Source organism: Prunus dulcis, chromosome 1, assembly GCF_902201215.1.
Source record: "Prunus dulcis chromosome 1, ALMONDv2, whole genome shotgun sequence".
NCBI lineage: Eukaryota > Viridiplantae > Streptophyta > Magnoliopsida > Rosales > Rosaceae > Prunus > Prunus dulcis.
In genome coordinates this window covers 7,169,242-7,187,061 of record NC_047650.1, presented here as the reverse complement: position 1 = coordinate 7,187,061, position 17,820 = coordinate 7,169,242, and the positions used below count along the sequence as shown (strand labels likewise).

The window sequence follows — 17,820 nt, the reverse complement described above, 5'->3', positions numbered from 1 at the left end:
ATACCTTTGGTTACAACTGAGAAGTTAAGCAAAGAAGATGGAAGTGGTCCAGCAAATGAAGAGCAATATAGGAAGATTGTGGAGACAAAGTTGAGCTGGATACGAATAATCAGGAAGCACTGTTAATTACTTGTCAGGGAAAATCAGTGCTAAAGAACTCGAATATTTGCAGGTTAATTCCAGAATCTTGATTTGACTCTTACGAGTAATAGGTTGAATTATATGACATGAAGAGCAAAGGTTCAAAATGGAGATCTTACAAGGAGCTTCTTATGATGAAAGAAACAGCAGAGTTTGTCAGCAAGTGATAGCTGAGCAATAGAAATCAACAGGGTTCTTGTAACCACTCCCGATTTCTGAAAAGAAGTGGGAGTAACTTACGATGGATTTTGTGTTCAGCCTCCTTGAACATAGAGAAAGCAGAATGGGGTATAGGAAGTTAAGGATCGATTCGGCAAGTCCGTATAAGTTCTGCAGGTGAGAGCCAAGTGTAGTTTGAATAAACTGGCAAAGATTTTCACAGATAAGATCGTGAGACCTTATGGAATACCTGTCCCTATGGTTTAGATCAAGAAATCCAGGTTATGTTCCAGTTGGACTCAGCTAAAGGAAGCTTTTGGAAAATGATTACAGTATAATACTACAATTCACCCCCAGACAGATGAACAGCTTAAGAGAATGAATCAACTTTAGAAGGGTTGTTGGGGTGTTGTATACTATAGTTTTGGAGTGATTAGGGTAAAAAGTTACCACTTGAGAGGGTGTATACCTCAAATGACCATTGTCAGATAAACTGAACTTCCTTGGATTACAAATCTCAAATTGCCACTGGTATCTATAATTAAAATGTTTCCAATTGATACTCTATACGAGATAAAATATAGACCACCCAAGTATGAAGATGAAATGTTAAGCAAGGTTTATTGAAATCTGAAAATGTTGAAGGAAACAAAGAACCTTATTGGATTAAGTAGAGAAAGACTCAAGCGACCCAGGATTGGCAAGGAGTTATGCAGATACTAGGAGAAGGATCTTCAGTTAGGTATTTTTCAACATTTCTCGCCTAAGGAAGATGTAGTGAGATTTAAAGAAGCGAAGGAACCAAATCCTCTCTATACCGGACTCAGTGAGAGTATAGAGGTGTGGGAAACAATCAGTTCAGATTTTGAATTGGGAAATGTTAGCTTTCAGTGAAAAAGGCTATGTGGTAACCCGAGTTGTAGATACAAAAGCAGTCCTCCCCCCTCTTTGAAGGACAAGGATGTAAATTTCAAGGATGAAATTTTTATAAGGGGGTAGATTGTAATAACCCAAAATAAAATATCAAGAAAAGAAATAAAATATCTAAAAAGTAGGAATAATATCTTCTAACAAAAAGACAATTTTGCCCTCACATATTTTAATAGGGGGAAAAATTGACTTTTTGATCGAGAAATAATTTGGCGATTCCGCTTGAGCCGTTGTGTAGAGCACGGCGAAACGAGTCCGTAGACACGGAGTAGACTCGAATTGGAGTTGTAACGAAGAAAATACGATCAAAATACCGTGAAGGGCAAAATGGTAATTTGGCCAAAAAGTCCGATTTTTAACCCTTTCCTTCTTCTCTCTCCTCTCGATTTCGCCCAGCAGCCCGACCTCTGCTCGCTTTTGACGTCGCCACGGCCGCCACACTTGGAGCCGATCTCCGCCGTTCGTACCAAACGAACCACCACTCGACCGCCGTCATTTCTTGACCAGCCGCCGCCCTTGCCGTGGCCGGAGCTCGCTGGAATCCGCCATTTTTTTCGGATTTCCAGTTTGAACTTTGAGCTCGTTTTTCTCCTTTAATTCTCCACCAAATCGATCAATTAAGGTATGGTTTCTCAGCTATTTTTCGTGTTCTAGCTGATGGATGTATGGGTTTGAATCGATTTTGGCTCTAACACGTTCGGTTTTCGACTTGAAATTTGGCCGAAACTTCGGCCGCCGTGATCTACTGTTTCTGGTCACTTTTTGGGGTATGTCCAAGAATAAAAGTGACTCCAAATGGGGTGTTTTACCTAGAATAGGAGTTTGGAGTCTTGGTTTCGAGATTTTTCGACCACCCGAAATCGCTTAGGACACCCAAATCTGCCCGCGCTTGAGGCGGCGCGTGGGCGAGGGTGGTGGAGTAACTCTGGGCAGTTTTGAGATCCTCGTGTCGTCACGAGCGCGTAGGATTTTGCGGATCTCGATTCGGAGCCCGTTTGAGCCCCGAACGGATTTTCCATATCGCGCGATCCCTGGGTGCAGTGTCCTCAAATCGTTGGATCGCACTGAATTTTGGATATGTCGGTCTACATGATTTTAGGATCGTGTAGGATTCGACGGATTGCGAATCGGAGTCCCGGATACTCCGAAATCGCGAACCCTGGGGCTAGGGTTTGGATTTTAAGCGATAACGCGATTTCGGCTAATCCGACCGTCCGTTTCGGACCAAATTCGCGGAACATGGTTCCTTCTCTATGAGGAACCTTCAGAGAAGCCCAAATTGGCCATCGGAGATCGTGGACCCCACGGGTTCCCGGATCGGCCGGTCTGGTGGTTTATCGCTTAGTTAAACGTCGGATCTTCCAAAACTGATCTAAGTGTCTGAAAGGGCTAATGTGGGCATAGGAGTAACTGGAAACGAGTGCACGTATTTCTAGGAGCCGGGGGCAGGGTGTTTAATTTAAATTCTTTTTATTCAGCAGTTTATTAATTTATTATTCATGGATAATCAGGCACCAGAGGTTCAGTCGACCTGCAGGAGGGACCTTCGAAGGGTCTAGCTAGCTCGGACCATCAGTGAGTGGACTTTCTTTCATGAATGATTTTATATAAATGAGTTATATAGATGATTTCTATAAACAAGATTTCATAAGTGATTTTATATTGATTTTATATAAATAAGTTTTTATAAATGAGTTATCTGAATAATTTTCAGTATCTGATCTTGAATAAGTGTCATTACATGTTTTCCGAGCATGAAATGTAGCGTAAAACATCATTATTTTTATATTACTCAGTTGAGCAGTAAACTTGAGATTTATGATTCAGAAATAGCAACTTGCCTCAGATTTATCAGATTACAGAGACTTATCAGGTTTTTCTAAAATAGCTGTTTAGAACCACCATGTACCCGCCTTTTATTTGGTGATTACCCTCAGACGGACCGATGTCTACGGACATCCAGTCTGTTTACAGTTTAGTCAGTGCACTTGGTGTCCGTGAGTGCCAGGATTTGCGGCTCGGCAGACTTGGTGTCCCGAGACCTGCCAGGATTGCGGCTCGGCTGACTCTGTGTCCCCAAGACCTGCCAGGATTGCGGATCAGGCTGACTACGGTCCACTGTATCTTGCCAGAGCGGCTCGAGTCGACTTGGTGTCATCGAGACCTGTCGCCGGATCATGCTGATCATAGTCCCCTGATTTCGCCAGTTTGCGGCTCAGGTAGACTGCGTGACGCCCGAGACCTGCTAGGGGAATTGACGGATATGACAGGGGTACAAATAGGTGTAGTTTCAAAGGATTTTGAGCTTTCTTTTATCCACTTATGACTTTCAGTTATTTTATAACAGTTTCTTTGATATTCGCGCATTTATATCTTTATATATTTGTTCAGTTATACGAGTATATTCATCAGTATGTTTTTACATGCTTATTTGAATACCTTGTATTGAAATATAGACAAATCATCGATTTATATCATTACTTAGTTTTAAATGGGGGTTATTATGATTGTAAACTGTTTTCAAGAATCTTATGTTTGGTCCACCACATTTTCAATCTGTTTTTCGCCCCCAGGCCGTAGAAGTGCGCAGGATCCACCACCGGGCCATTCATAGCTTCCGCACCACCAAGTAAGGTAGAGTTTTGTGGAAAAGCCCTTGAAACCCTGTAAACTTTAGAAAATGCTCTGATATCTCGTTTTAGTGGAAACTGGAGTTGGTGAATATTTGGTTATCCTATTCTGGCAGTTGGTGTGGATTTATTTGATTGTTTGACAGGTGAAAAAATTTGGGTTTGGTCAAAATACAGGGGAGACTCTGCCGAATTTTCGGCAGAAATCCAAAGAAAGTTTTCCTAGTAACTGTAGCAGGAGGGGTAAAATGGTCATTTGTGCCCGACAGCTGCCAGATGTCGGACACGCCTAGGGCTTGGTTCGAATTCCAAAGTGAAATTGGGATCGGGTCCTGTCAAGCTTGATTTCTTTTAAGCCTAGAGTGTTAATTGTGTATTCACTTAGTCCAAGAGAATGACAAGTGTAAGGCTTCAAACGTGTAAGGCTAAAATAGCCAAGAGTGGTATTCCTAGAATTGAGACAGATGAATGGCTGAGATTCATACATGCTTGTGCGAATCCAGCTCAGAGCCAACAGTCATGTAGTACATGCCGTGTGAGCTCATTCTTACAGATACAAAACCTTGCTCACATACTTTGTGAGCAAGTAGAGCAATTATTCAATAGCATTCTCTATTTCTTCTTTTCTCTCTAACTGACCAATACCCAAAACCCAGCTTGAATAGCAAAAACACTTACAGTTTTTGCCTTAAAGCTGAGATGGTGGGGGATATCGCCGTGTTAACCTACAAGTAACATTACATTATAGTTGCAATCCCTCCACTGCAAAAACAAAAGCAATAAAAAGGCTAATAAGTACTCTGGTTTTTCAAATAATTAATCTAACAATACAGATCGATGAGGCAAACACGATTAAATCACTCATGAAAGTCTGAATTGAGATTCTTCAGTAAGTATTTAAGTTCAGGATTGGTTACATATTTCTAAACTTGGCCGTTGAATTACATTCATTAGATGTGTTGGTAGATTTAATATGCAACATACATGCAATCCAGCGGTAGAAATTAAAAATAGGTAATCAATTCTTAACATAAAATACTTATTGGAGAATCTTCATATATATATATATATATATATATATATATATATATACCATAAGCTTGATATGTATGATGTTAATCGAAGTAGCAACATTAAGACATCTAATTATGATCAACAAAATTGACAATCCCGGTGGCTCAAGACAACTAAAACTAAGCATCGATTGAGTGGTCAAATGATTTTGGATTCAAGTAATTTTTTGCAAGAATGATCTTTGAAGAAACAACTAAAAAATAAACGATTCAAATTATGAAAATACAATATGAATAGGCCCCACAAAATATGTTCTTATCTAAGGAATCCATCAACGAAGCTCTTTGTATATATACATATGTATATTCAAAAATATATATTACCATAAGCTTGCTGTATGATGTGAATCGAAGTAGCAGTATATAAGCAAAGGACTCTTTCTGTCTTGTCTTTCTTACGACTAAGAATAAGACAAAAACACCGTGAAACACGTTGTATGTGTAAGCGTCCACTCTGCTATAAATACATGCAAATAAAACAATGCACGTCTTTTACTCATAAGTCATATGTTTCATTCTTCTCAAGCTCTCCAAGTAATAAATGAAGCAACTGAAAATGATGGGGACTTCGATCTAGTTAGGTTACTTTCCATGCGACTGTTTGATTGTGATTCTTTTCTTTTCTTTTCTTTTTGCATTATTCGAAAGTGAGTTAAACTGTAAATTTTGTGTAGGGTTTTGTAGGAGGCTCCTCTCTCAATGTACTAGGGTCACCAATTGGGCGGTCTATTGATTTTGGAGACGCTATAGAGTAAAAAATTGTGCCCTTTTACGATGAGCACTAAGCTGCTTTTGTAAAAAATTAATCATGTTCAAATAGAAAAGAGATATTTAGTGATATACCCATTTCTAGCACTAATATTATAAATAAACCCTAAACAATTGAATTCCTATAAACAAACCCAAAAAAAACCCAAAAAATGATAGCTAGCCTTATTGAATTTAATATTGATTATTAAATTACTTTGATGACCTATTGAGTGCTTTGGGTATTTTTATGAGATTTTGGGGTTGGGCTTTTTTTAAGAAATTGATGGCAATTTTGTAATTTATAAGAAGTTAAAAGCTTTTTTGTTATGTTGTAAATGGGTTTTGGGTGTGTTTCTAAAGTCCATTTTATATAGGGTATTTTTATAATTTGGGCCCCCATATTGGGTATAATAGTGAATCTCCCAATAGAAAACTCAAAAACTTTAATTTTTCTAAAAAACAAGGAGTTCTTAAATCTATTTTTAAGATTCAAAAACTTGTTTGGTATGCAACTTGAAAACTGTTTTCAAATCTTAAAAATTTAAGAACTTATGGGATGTTCGAAAAAAACAGAAAAACATATATTTTTTATTTTTAATAATTGGGGTGTTTTTTTAGTTGTTCTTGGGTTTGAGTTTTTAAAAATAGGGTTACCAAACAGGTTTTCTTTGTTTTAGACTCAAATTCTGTTTTTGAGTTTAAAAAGTTGGATTCAAGTTAAATACCGTACAAGCCCTAAAAGTTCAGTTTAGGTGAAGTGAATTAGTTTGAGTAAAAGATGTCCAATATTAAAAGGTAAAGAAGCTATATAAAAAAAACTTTAGAAAAAGCATCTGTTAAACATTCAAAAAGTCTTTTATGCTTCTGTAATTGTTAGGCTAAAAGGTTTTATAAGTAGCCCCATTTTTTTTGGACTTTTGCATTCGCACAACCCACACATCCAATGTGTCAAGCCTCCCCAAAACATTTCTCAAATTTTACTCACCACAACGCAGTGAAGCTAGAAACATAGGGCGTATGCTCCTAATTGAAAATTTTCTCAATGTTGTTGGAGTATTACCTCTATAAAAAAATGTTGCTAAACGAGGTGTGTTTCAGTGAAAAAAGACATTAACTTGCAGATTAGTGGTCTCGTCTTAAGTTCGAACTCCTTGGCAATGTGAAAATCTCCCCAAATATCGCTTGTATTAAAAAAAAAATGTTAGAGTTGTACAATTGTTACATAACCAACTGAATAAAATCCGCTTTAAATCATAAAAGCCTTTCCGAAGTCGAGGACGGCAAGATGAAATGTCGTTCTCTAAACACAAATAAAAAATAATATACTGTCAGTGTGTGAATGAACGTTACAAGAATGAGACTTTTGAATGACACAATCTAGTTGATGTTTTGGATAATGCTCTTTTGTGCTTTAAACTCAATTCTATGCGTATGTGGATTAGACCAATCGGTTAAGGGAGTGTTCCCATCCCTTGTACTCGAGTTCAATCCCCCTCTCCATACATTAGAGTAGAGTAATTAAGAATATTGATTCGTCAAAAGAACAAAAACCAAAAACTCAGTTCTGTTATTATAGATCGGAGTTATGCCTAATTTCATTTAACTGGAAATTTTATTAAAAGCAAACATGGTCTGCAATAACTATGTCATGCAAATAACTTCATTAAACTTTTTTTTTTTTTTTTTAAATAATCAAAACTACACTATCTTGATCCCGTATTGAAAGTGAAGCCGAAATACACTATCTTGATCCGGATAAAACTCGCAATTGCCACAAGGTCATCTAGATTTACAATTTGTCCAGTTACTTGTTTTTCCAAGGAAACTTATGTCAACCATTAAGAAAATAAATAAACCATTACCAAATGGTCAATCGAGCACATTAGCAACAACGAAGAACATATTCTTGAACAAGACGTATGAAGCTCAAGTGGGGCCCACTTCTTTTAGAGAGGTGGTCATCAATATTATTTAGGATACTGCTTCCCTCTTTTCCTAAAAGGAATCAATTCTTACTTCCAGTAAATTACAGTTTGACACATGCAAAAACAATTCATCAAAAACACAAAAAATATATGCACACATGTCAAACTGTGATTGACAGAAAAGTTGTTACAAGCCGAAGGAAAGGCAGCTCGGAGATTTGCAGAGGTTATGGAATCTGACCCAGCCACAAGCACAACTCCAGCAAGAGTAGGCTCTGAAGAATGACTCCTACTCACTTTTCTTTTTTCTAGTTGAGGTTCTTCCTCAACATTCTCAATACACATATTTTTCTTAATAAAAGCTGCTTGAACTCGTACTGCTGAATCAAGCTGAGAGTTCCTACTTCCAGGGAAGGAGGCAAGTATTATCTTTTTATAAATGTGGTAGAAATAGCATTATTGATTATTTAAATGTAAGATGTCATATCAATCACTTAATTATACAACTTGTAATTTATGTCTGCACTATGACAAAGCCCTAATTAATAAAGGTGACAACCAAGATAGTTCGCCTCTTCAATTTCAGACAACCAACAGACTTGTTAAACAACTTCCATGTCCAAGGCCACCACCCAAAACAAGAACTAGGATAAGCAGCTAAAAGTAAGGAACACACTAAACTTACAAAAATAGGAGCCAAATAAATATCAATGATGAAAAATTTTACATGTATGTCAGCGGTTTACTCCAAAATCGGAACAAAAGAAAAACCAGAGAAGATCAATTGACATAACTGCACTCTTGAATGAAATTTTCGATCAGAAAGTCATTCCCCCCATTCTGACCTGGCTAGGCAGAAATAAGCTTTTAGATTTCCCAAAATCAATGAATTAGCCTCCTCCAGACTTGAGTGTGTTACTCAACCTACAACAAGAAGCATTTCATTCCACTAGGTTTTAGAAACCAAGGAAAACAATTAAAATATTTAAAGATAATGAAAAATAGTAAAAAACAAAGACCTAACAACTCTTTCATCACTCCTAACTGTACAAAGTCTTAAAAGTACCTTTACACACAAAAAGAATAAACAGATATATCTATAAATATATAATCATGTATAAATTAAATGTTCCGGACAGTGCTAGCAAATTGTTCAAATAGCAAAAGTCAAACAGAACACATCATCAAGCAGGACCCAGGAATGTCTTACAATCATAGATTCTAAAAGGGAGTATCTATGAAATTTTTTACATGTATATCAATGATACTCGAGGTTTACTTACATCGTTATCTACACCATGTTAACTACTAAACTACCAACTAATGCTTTTGTGGGACATGCGGCTGCTAATAATGGACTGAGTTGAATTGAGCACATAACCCGACAAGAATTTGCATGAATTTTTGCTCTTCATAAAGAATTCCTTGCAATATGAAATCACTTAGCTCAGTCTTATCTAGATTTAAAACTGCAGGAACTTTTTTTAAATGTGGATCAAAGTACAGTACATAAATATATAAAAAAATGTATAACTAAAGTGGAAATTAAACAATTGGAAAAAAAATATTCTTTTACCAACTGAAATTGACATATATTTTTTGGTTTTAACACTGATTTTACGTACGGACAATTCCTCAATATCATGTTCACTCGCAAGAAAATATTTTCTTTGTGCGGCAGTAAAAAAAAAAATGCTTTGATGATTAGTAATGCATACCAGTCTAAGCCCTCAAATAGACCTTCCCCTTTTATGGCAGAAGTTTTAAAAATAGCCCACTGACGGTTTTTTATCTTGTGCAACTCTAAAGCCTCAGTTATTGCAGCATCATCAAGCGCACCAGGTAGATCCTACATAAACCAAAAGAAATACAAAAAGAATCACAAAGAAATGAAAATTTTATTGAACTATATTTGAACTTACATAGTCTTGCTGTAACAGAAAAAAGCTTCACTCCTAGACCCATAGGATGTACACACTGCCCCTTAACTATTATTAAAAATGGTTGTTCTTTCTTTAACAAAGGCTTTCATACAGTGGTCAGCTTGTGGATGCATTTTTTTTTTTTCTGATGATTAAACAGGTAAGTTTTTCCCCAACCACGCAATTCTTTCTCTTTTTTGGTCTGAACCAAGCAATTCCAACAGACAATGGTACTAACCTGCTTATTAGCAAAAATGAGGACAACCGCACCTTTCAACTCTTCCTCCTGCCAAAGGATTCAAAAGCAGTAAGATGACTAATCAAATGCACTTACAAACAACCAACACAATCAATAAGTAAAGCCAAACAAAATGGGAGGGAAAACAGAGGAACCAATCATAAATTTGACAAATTTGATATTAAAAGAAAAGGAAGAACACGAAAGATAGTAGCACTGTTCACTGTTCCGAACACTTCAAACATAAAACTAACAAGGGACTGAGTATAATTTTTCAATACCAACTCAACACCCTTAGTCCTACAGAATATTCTATTAGAAAACAAGATGAGAAAAAGGGAGGGGTAGGAAGGGAGGGAGGGTGAGAGAGAGAGAAAGAAAGATAGAACAATTATGGAATCAACATCCAAGGCAAGGAGTTTGATGTTACCAGAAGTTTCTCACATTACAATCATTGCCAATTCATTATTAAAATGCCCAAAACCCCAAGTAGGTCTGTTTCTATCCCCTCAATAATACTGTTTATTTTTTATTTGGTTTCCTTATCTTTCAAATATACAGCCACAGAGAAATTACTATAATTACAAGGATATAGATGCAATGATAAATACATAGCGCAGAAAAGGCCAATAATTGAAGCACCCAAAATTCACACTAAATTTGCCAATAATTACTTTAAATATGCAAATGTAATCCAAAACCAGTTACCTCTAATATTGCATGAAACTCATCTTTCGCTATTACCAGCCTGTCAGTGTCGCTAGAATCAACAACATAGATTATGGCCTGAGTATTTGGAAAATAGCATCTCCAATATGGCCTGTGGCACGAAACCATATAAGAAGCTGGTGAGCTTGTGGTTAACTTAAAAGTCAATGGGAGAAACAATGCAAAAGCAATCCATAGTGGCCCAACAGAACCTATACCTCAAAATTTGACAAATAGAGATTCAGTACCACATGGTAACATGCTCAAGATGCACATCATACCAAGAAGTTTATTTAAAAATCCTTTTTCGTAATGTGTTACATCCCGCGTATGCTCTGCTTACTGGAAAGAAATTCAAAAAAAAAAAAAAAAAAGGGGCAATAAACCTTGACCAAACCCGTAAGCTATCATGCATACTGCTAATAAAGGGGATTCCCATCTTTGACGCCCATTTAATGAAAAGACTACAAAAACTCTTAATAACAGTAAAATTAAAAACAAGATGTTTGCCCACCAATGTTTACTTACATATAAACCTACCATCATTATCTACCCCTTTCTGAATACAAAATAACTCCACTTTTAACCTAAAGAAAATGGCTATTATAATATATGCCCCTCTTATTCATTGTCAAACCCTATTGTACAAGGACAATTACATATTTTGCTTGAAGTTTCTAATAATGTGTGGTTGACATTAAAGAACTCTTAAATTAGATTAATTTGGATTGAGAAACAATATGTCAACATGTATTTACTTTTAAACTAACAGAATCCATCAAAATGTGCAATATTTACACAAAGAATTCAGGCATACAGAACAATCAAAGTGATGTACTAGAGAAACCACACAACATATGGAAGATCAAATGGTAATCATACAACACAGCACCATATGTATCGTAAAACTTCAATCAATCAATCAATCAATCAATTAAAGTTCACAGGGAGTTCAAAAAATAAACCCTGCTCGTTTAAAATACAAGTGCATATTTGCCTTTGAAACTGTAGTAAAGATTACTATTAAAATAAGTGGTCTAATCAAGATTCATTTAGTATATCAGAACACTACAAGGTGTTATCAATTATAATTCTCTTGGAAATAACACACAGAAAAATAATATTAGTATTATTACAAATTAGACAACCATTTGGTCAAAGAGAGAAATACCTGATACTTGTCTGTCCACCTGTATCAACACAAAGTACAAAACTCATCAGAACAAGATAAAATCATGAACCATCTCTTTGAATGAAAAAACAGAAATGACATAAGCAAGAGGTCAGTTGAAAACAAAAATTTTAAACTTATCACATAAAAGTACATAAAAGCTGTAAGAGTTATTTACCACCATCCGGCAGGATATATATGCCAAAAAGATGATGGCCGTAGCAGACAATGTAGCTTAAAAGAAAATTCTACAACATAAAATAAATTCAAGAAGCTTGAATAACTTCTGAAGGAACTAAAGTAGTGTAAGAAAACTAAACAACAAAAAATGTGTGCCAGACCTTAAAACTAAATAAATAAACCCCTCCAGATAATAATTCTATTCAGTGGTTAAGCTTTTGCATCCTCATAAACTATCCATCACATTCCATAATAAATAAATAAATATGGAGAGTAAACTTTTACATCACAAAAGTCAAAGTGCAGAGATTTTTGACTTTGTATCATTCATATCAACTTATAAGTTTGTTTTCTGTAAGGATTTCAATACAAGCAGTAACCAGAAGGGGGGAAAAGGGAGGGGCAGAGTGGGGCAGTGATCGAAGTTAGACCCACTTCATTTAATAACTAACCAATAAATTGTTTTGCACATTTTGATAAAACCATCCTTTTATAGTGGTTGCAAAAGAAAGCATCTAGGCCAATTATGAATAGCTTGAGTTCAACTCATGCTATCCTTCAATCCAGTTCATTAATTCAAGGCTAAACCGTTCAACAATTCAAGCTGAAAGTTGTCCCAGTAACCCAGGTAGACTAGTAGTAGCTTTTATTTCACGTTAGTATGCGAATAAAATCCATTAATCACAGTGATTTTAGAAATTTTACACCACCAGTGCACTAACAAAACAGTTAGCAAGCAGTATTTATCACCCTAATTCCCTTAGAACGACCAGTACACCACATCAAAACCATCTGCACAACTATGTACATTAATTTCATGTGATTCCGACAAGTTTAAATCAGCTTATCATCAAATCCTTTGAAATAGGATCAACCTAAGTCCAAACTGAATAAACCTGACCACGAATCCCCACATTGGTTAAAAGTAAAACCAACTTCTTTGGATTTGGATCTGGTTCTTAGGATCCTCTCAACATGCTCACCCCAGCATCTGCTTTTCCTAACCCAGCAAGAATACATATTAAAAGGAAAATTAGAAGTGCTGGGGACTTCAACTTGAGGGCCAATACATTTAATGGTTGGATTTGGCACAAATGTTGAAATCAATAATTACTTTAAGTGAATCCAGCCATTAAATGCATTCTCCCTCAAATTAAGTCCTCAGGGTGAGCACTACTCCATAGGCAACGCCCCATGAATGGGGTGCTGCCATGGCAGCCTTAGTTCTTTTTCTTCTCAATATTGTTCTCCTATGTAATTTCATGCGAGGATACAATTGTAGGTAATTTTTACAAAATTGGGGTGGGGTGAGCATTTTGGAGTGGCAATATCACTCTCAATTAACACTTAGAATCATCCTCGCACAAAACTGAAAAAAGAAAACAAAATGGTTATCAAGCAGGCCTTAAGAACAGTCCTGTGATCCAGATTTAGAAGTGGATCCTATAGAATTTGAAGGATTTCTGGACACTAGCTTCAAATCCGGCCTGGTAATGATTTCCTTATCCACTACGTACCCAAATTTTACATCATAATTATAAAGATAAGACCTTCTAAGATATTAGATAATTATTCAAGTCTTTTACCTCATACAGAGCGTTCCCCCTTAAAATTCATACTGACTCTTTAAAATCAATCAAATAAAAGTGCATCCAATTACTGACTTCAGGTATATTCTTAATATAAGTCACTATTCTCATACAATATAATAGCAAAGTAGCATATGTCATGTTGTGCCAATTGAAGATACGGCATAGGGAATATAGCCATACCGAGATCCCAGACTTGGAATTTGATGTTGTTATATTGCACTGTCTCAACATTAAATCCAATGGCTGCATCCAAGTAAAAGAATTGATTCAACAAAATATTCCAATTTTTAAACTGAAGAACATAGTAAGCTGCACAAACTCTCTAGGCTACCATTTACTTGGTAGAGTGACTTCGAAAATCAACAAGAACTGTCAAATATTCAAATTTTCATCATTCTCAAAACTTGGGAGCAACCAAATACTTAAAAATCCATAACTATCAAAATCAAAGAAACGAAAAGGAATACCAACTTGGGATCGTGGAGACAACCTCCCCCATCTGGAGCCGATCTGCAGAAAATCCAACAAGTAACCCAAAATTAACACAAACCAACTCCAAAAAATCAAAAATTATGAATATGGTAAGCGCGGAATGATCGAAATCGTACAGAGAATAGTAGTTTTCCCAGCATTGTCCAATCCAAGGACAAGGATCCGAGCTTCCTTGTTCCCAAACAGGGAAGAGAACATTTTAGTAAACAAAATGCCCATGTTTGTGTTGCGATTTGAATTCCCTCAGCGCATGAATGGGAACAGAGATCAACTGGGTTTGAGCCTTTGAGGGGTCTGAGATCGGATCTCGAACGCAGAACCCTGTACCTCCCTGCAAAACCAGCAGAGTGTGAAAAGTGTGATCCTGTAGAGAGCGTGAGAGAGAGTTGAGATTTGCATGCCTGGGGAAAAAGGAGAGAGGGCCTGCTGAAGAGAATTGTTGAGAATTTGAGAAACTAGTAAAAAGTGTGGTGGAGTGGAGATAAGAATTTTTTTTTCTTTTCTCGCTTTTCAATTTTCTCTGAAAAACGAATCGAAATTGGGAAACATGAGAATTGGAAGAAACGCGGTCTGGACTTTGGAGAAATAATTTTGTCCGGTACTTGAAGCGCAAATGCTCCTTCATTTCCAGTGGGACCGAAAGGCTTACGTGGCAAAATTCTACTGTTTGATGATCATGGAATAAGAACTTTTTCTTTTCAAGTCAAAATATAAACCCAAAACGTGACTTTTGGTTCTTGTAATTTATTATTTTTATAATTTTGGTTTCTGTGGTTTATTGTTTTTACAATTAAAGTCTCTATTGTTTTAATTTGATCACTTTTACTCTTGTGATTTCAATTTAAAGCAATTAGAGGATAATCTTTAATTTCTGTCAAATTCTTCTAACCTCTGTTACTTATTAAGGGGCAATTTGGTCCAAAAATTATTAAACGATTTCTTCCCTTTTTAAATAAACAATATAAATTTAAATTTTTAGGGAAATTAGTTTTAAATTAAAAAAATCCTAAGAACCTTCCCCCTAGTTCTCAAGGATTGGAGTGAGGACTGCAAGGTCGGAGATGAAAAGGAGAAAAGATAATGTGGGTAGTTATGTTCCATAAAAGTATGACCTATTATCTGATTTTGTTTTTAATTTTAATTTTTTTAATATGAAAAAATGTGAATTTACCATATTATCCTCATTTAATTAATAATTTTAATTCTTAATGTTTGAATTAACCAATGGCATTTTCTGGTATATTGAATGTTTCACCATTCTCTGCCTTCTGCTTTATATATATATATGACCAAATAAGATATATTGAATTGTGAAACAAATGTAATTTTAATAAGTACACCCTACTCACTATAGTAACTTTCATGTCCCCCCTTCCCCGACATCTACAACAATCTTTCTTTTGTTGCGTCTATCGGGCCAATTGATGCTGATCATGTGTGCAGGAAAAGGCTCATTGTCCACTCTCATGGTCGTTGGTTTGTCTACGAGGATCTTGCCTTCGATGATGAGATCCTGAATGACATCTCTAAATTGAACATAGTTGTTAATAGCATGTGAAAATGAATTATGCCACTTACAGAACATTTTGTTCTTCATCTCCTCTGGCTTAGGAAATAGTGCTTCTCGTCGAGCTTGATTGCCTTTTCCCGTAATAATTCGTCAAAGATATTTTCGGCTTTTGACAGGTTGAAAGAGTATGATTTGTGCTTTTGCTTGTATGGAATGAATCCTCCGGTCGAGCGGGGGTAATTCGTTGTTCCTTCACCGGTCTTACTACTGCTTTGCAGGTGATTGGAGTTTTCATTTGAGCGATTTCAGCTAATGCTACTTCGAGGCCGACCACTTCTTCGCCCTCCTCCTCCGATGCGTTCATTACTTCTAACTGGTGAATTGGGCTCTTATAATACGCCTACTTGGAGTTGTTCTTTCTTTGTATTTCTTCCCTAAGTAGCAATTCGTAATTGCCAGCTCGTTGGGCCACATCCTGCAAATCCATGAATTCTATATAGATCTGGTGTGGATATGAATGATTGATGCTGATGGAGTTTGCGCCTTATTTCTGGACTTCCCACCAAGCCATTATGCTTCGGCCGGGGGGGGAGGAGGGGTACTGGCCTGGATAGATTCTTTTATATGCCTCAATTAAGAGGACTTCAATATTATTTCCTCCATGAATATCACCTTAACAAGTGTGAGCAGCATTTGAACAGGCAACAGAGTAAGACCAAGTTTGTGGTCAACGAAAAACCCTACCTGGGTTTTATTAACCTGCTTCAATATTTTCTCGTTTTCAACTAAATCAATAGTTAGTTCGGACCCACTGGTGCAGTTTCGAGCCCAACTTAACTTTGTTATTCCTTTCCAGTCCCTATCCCCTTTCGCGCCCACATACAAATCTTCCTGGATTGTTTCAAGGGTAAAAAGGGTGGGAATCCAATTTTATGTGATAAAATGATCCATGATTCGTTCTTCAGATAATCAAGTGAATTTTATCTATATAGATTCTTCTGCAACTTATGTTTACTTTGAACCTTAAACTAAGTAACAAAAGATTCTTTAATTAATCCACCAACTATCCTCAAATCCGAATTACAGAGTAAAGGAAAAGGTACTGGAGATTTCTCAATCCAGCTCAAACGATTACAGGAATTGAAACAAGAAAACGTCTTAAAAGAAAAATCATACCATGGATGTGGTAGAGCTACGAGAGATAAGCAGGCATATTGATGTCTTGGGAGTTTTTCAATTGTTGTTTTGAGACGTTGCATCTAGTTTTGGAGAGAGAGTCCCCTTCTTATGAAGTAGACCTTCATTATTTATAGAGATGGAGGAACTTGTAATGATAGGAACTACGACAAGATCTTTGGTTTGTGGTTCAAGGTCAGCTGCTAGTTTGCTGATCTTAACCAATTCGTAGAGGGAATGATGGAGGAATCCTGGCAAGAACCGTCGGGTTCCTTCGGCGAACTCTCTTAATTTGACTTCTTTGTACTTGAAAACCTAGCTGGCAATTTCTATCTTTCCTGGTTTTGGGGGCTTCAGTTACGACTTGTTTTCTTACTAGAGGAGAAGGAGGTCAAGTCGTCATTAAATGTGATAATCATCATCGGCCTCCCACGTGGGGTTCAAAACACGCTTACCAATCCTTTAACTTGTAGTGCGAGATAAAGGTCTGACTCCCATGACTTGGGCTTTTTGAATATTATGAGAAGCCCAATTGGGGAAAGGATGACCTTTAGAAAAGACAAATGCTGGTGGGCCTGCTTTTATCTTTAAAAATTCTTTTTTAAACCTTGAGACCATTTTTGGCCCGTTTACCAAAATTGGGTACAAACACCGATACAACCTGAGCATGTTTGATATTCTATTTGAATCCAACTTTTTAAACTTAAAACAGAATTTGAGTCAAAAACTCAAAGAAATCTGTTTGATAATAAAGGTGTCAAACAAGCCGTGCTAGGGCAGTCCATTTATGAAAATCATTAAACTTGACCTGACCCCATGACCTTAGTCCATATAGGACCAGCCTAGGCTCGCGTCGGGCCACTAAACAGGCCGATATGAGCCCACACCAAATTTCACGTACATATTGCTTTTTTTTTTTGTAATTTTTTTCTACATGATTTCAATCTTTTTAAAAATTATGTATATACTAACAAAATATTATTTGTTGGAGAAAATTATTAGAGAAAATAAATATACTTGAGTTTAAGATATAAATATAATAATATTAAGTATTATTTTTCTCTAAAACAAATATAATTTAATAAATGGGCTTTAAACAGGCTGGCATGTCCCATTTGGCCAAATTTCCTTGTCCCAGTTCTTCCAAAGATACGGCACGTGCAGTGTTGGGCCTTACTTAATCGTATCGTGCTCGGGCTGGCCCAGTCATTTTGACACCTCTA

At 36.4% G+C, this 17,820-nt stretch overlaps 1 protein-coding gene across 2 annotated transcripts; it reads right to left on the bottom strand.

The window, feature by feature from the left end:
- Positions 1 to 8,048: 8,048 nt before the first annotated feature.
- LOC117633023 (ADP-ribosylation factor 1) lies at positions 8,049 to 14,486 on the bottom strand. 2 transcript variants are annotated; one of them, XM_034366692.1, is made up of 9 exons: positions 14,313 to 14,486; positions 14,028 to 14,242; positions 13,891 to 13,929; positions 13,600 to 13,662; positions 11,648 to 11,666; positions 10,477 to 10,588; positions 9,769 to 9,816; positions 9,327 to 9,457; positions 8,049 to 8,532 (listed from the first exon to the last, which is right to left on the bottom strand). In XM_034366692.1, exons 2-9 carry the CDS (start codon positions 14,128 to 14,130, stop codon positions 8,499 to 8,501), a joined length of 549 nt encoding a protein of 182 aa, XP_034222583.1. In that variant the 5' UTR covers positions 14,131 to 14,242; positions 14,313 to 14,486; the 3' UTR covers positions 8,049 to 8,498. The 2 variants fall into 2 exon arrangements, with proteins under 2 accessions (XP_034222583.1, XP_034222591.1); XM_034366700.1 differs by lacking the exon at positions 14,313 to 14,486 and having other exon boundaries at positions 13,887 to 13,929; positions 14,028 to 14,169.
- Between the last annotated feature and the right edge of the window lie 3,334 nt (positions 14,487 to 17,820).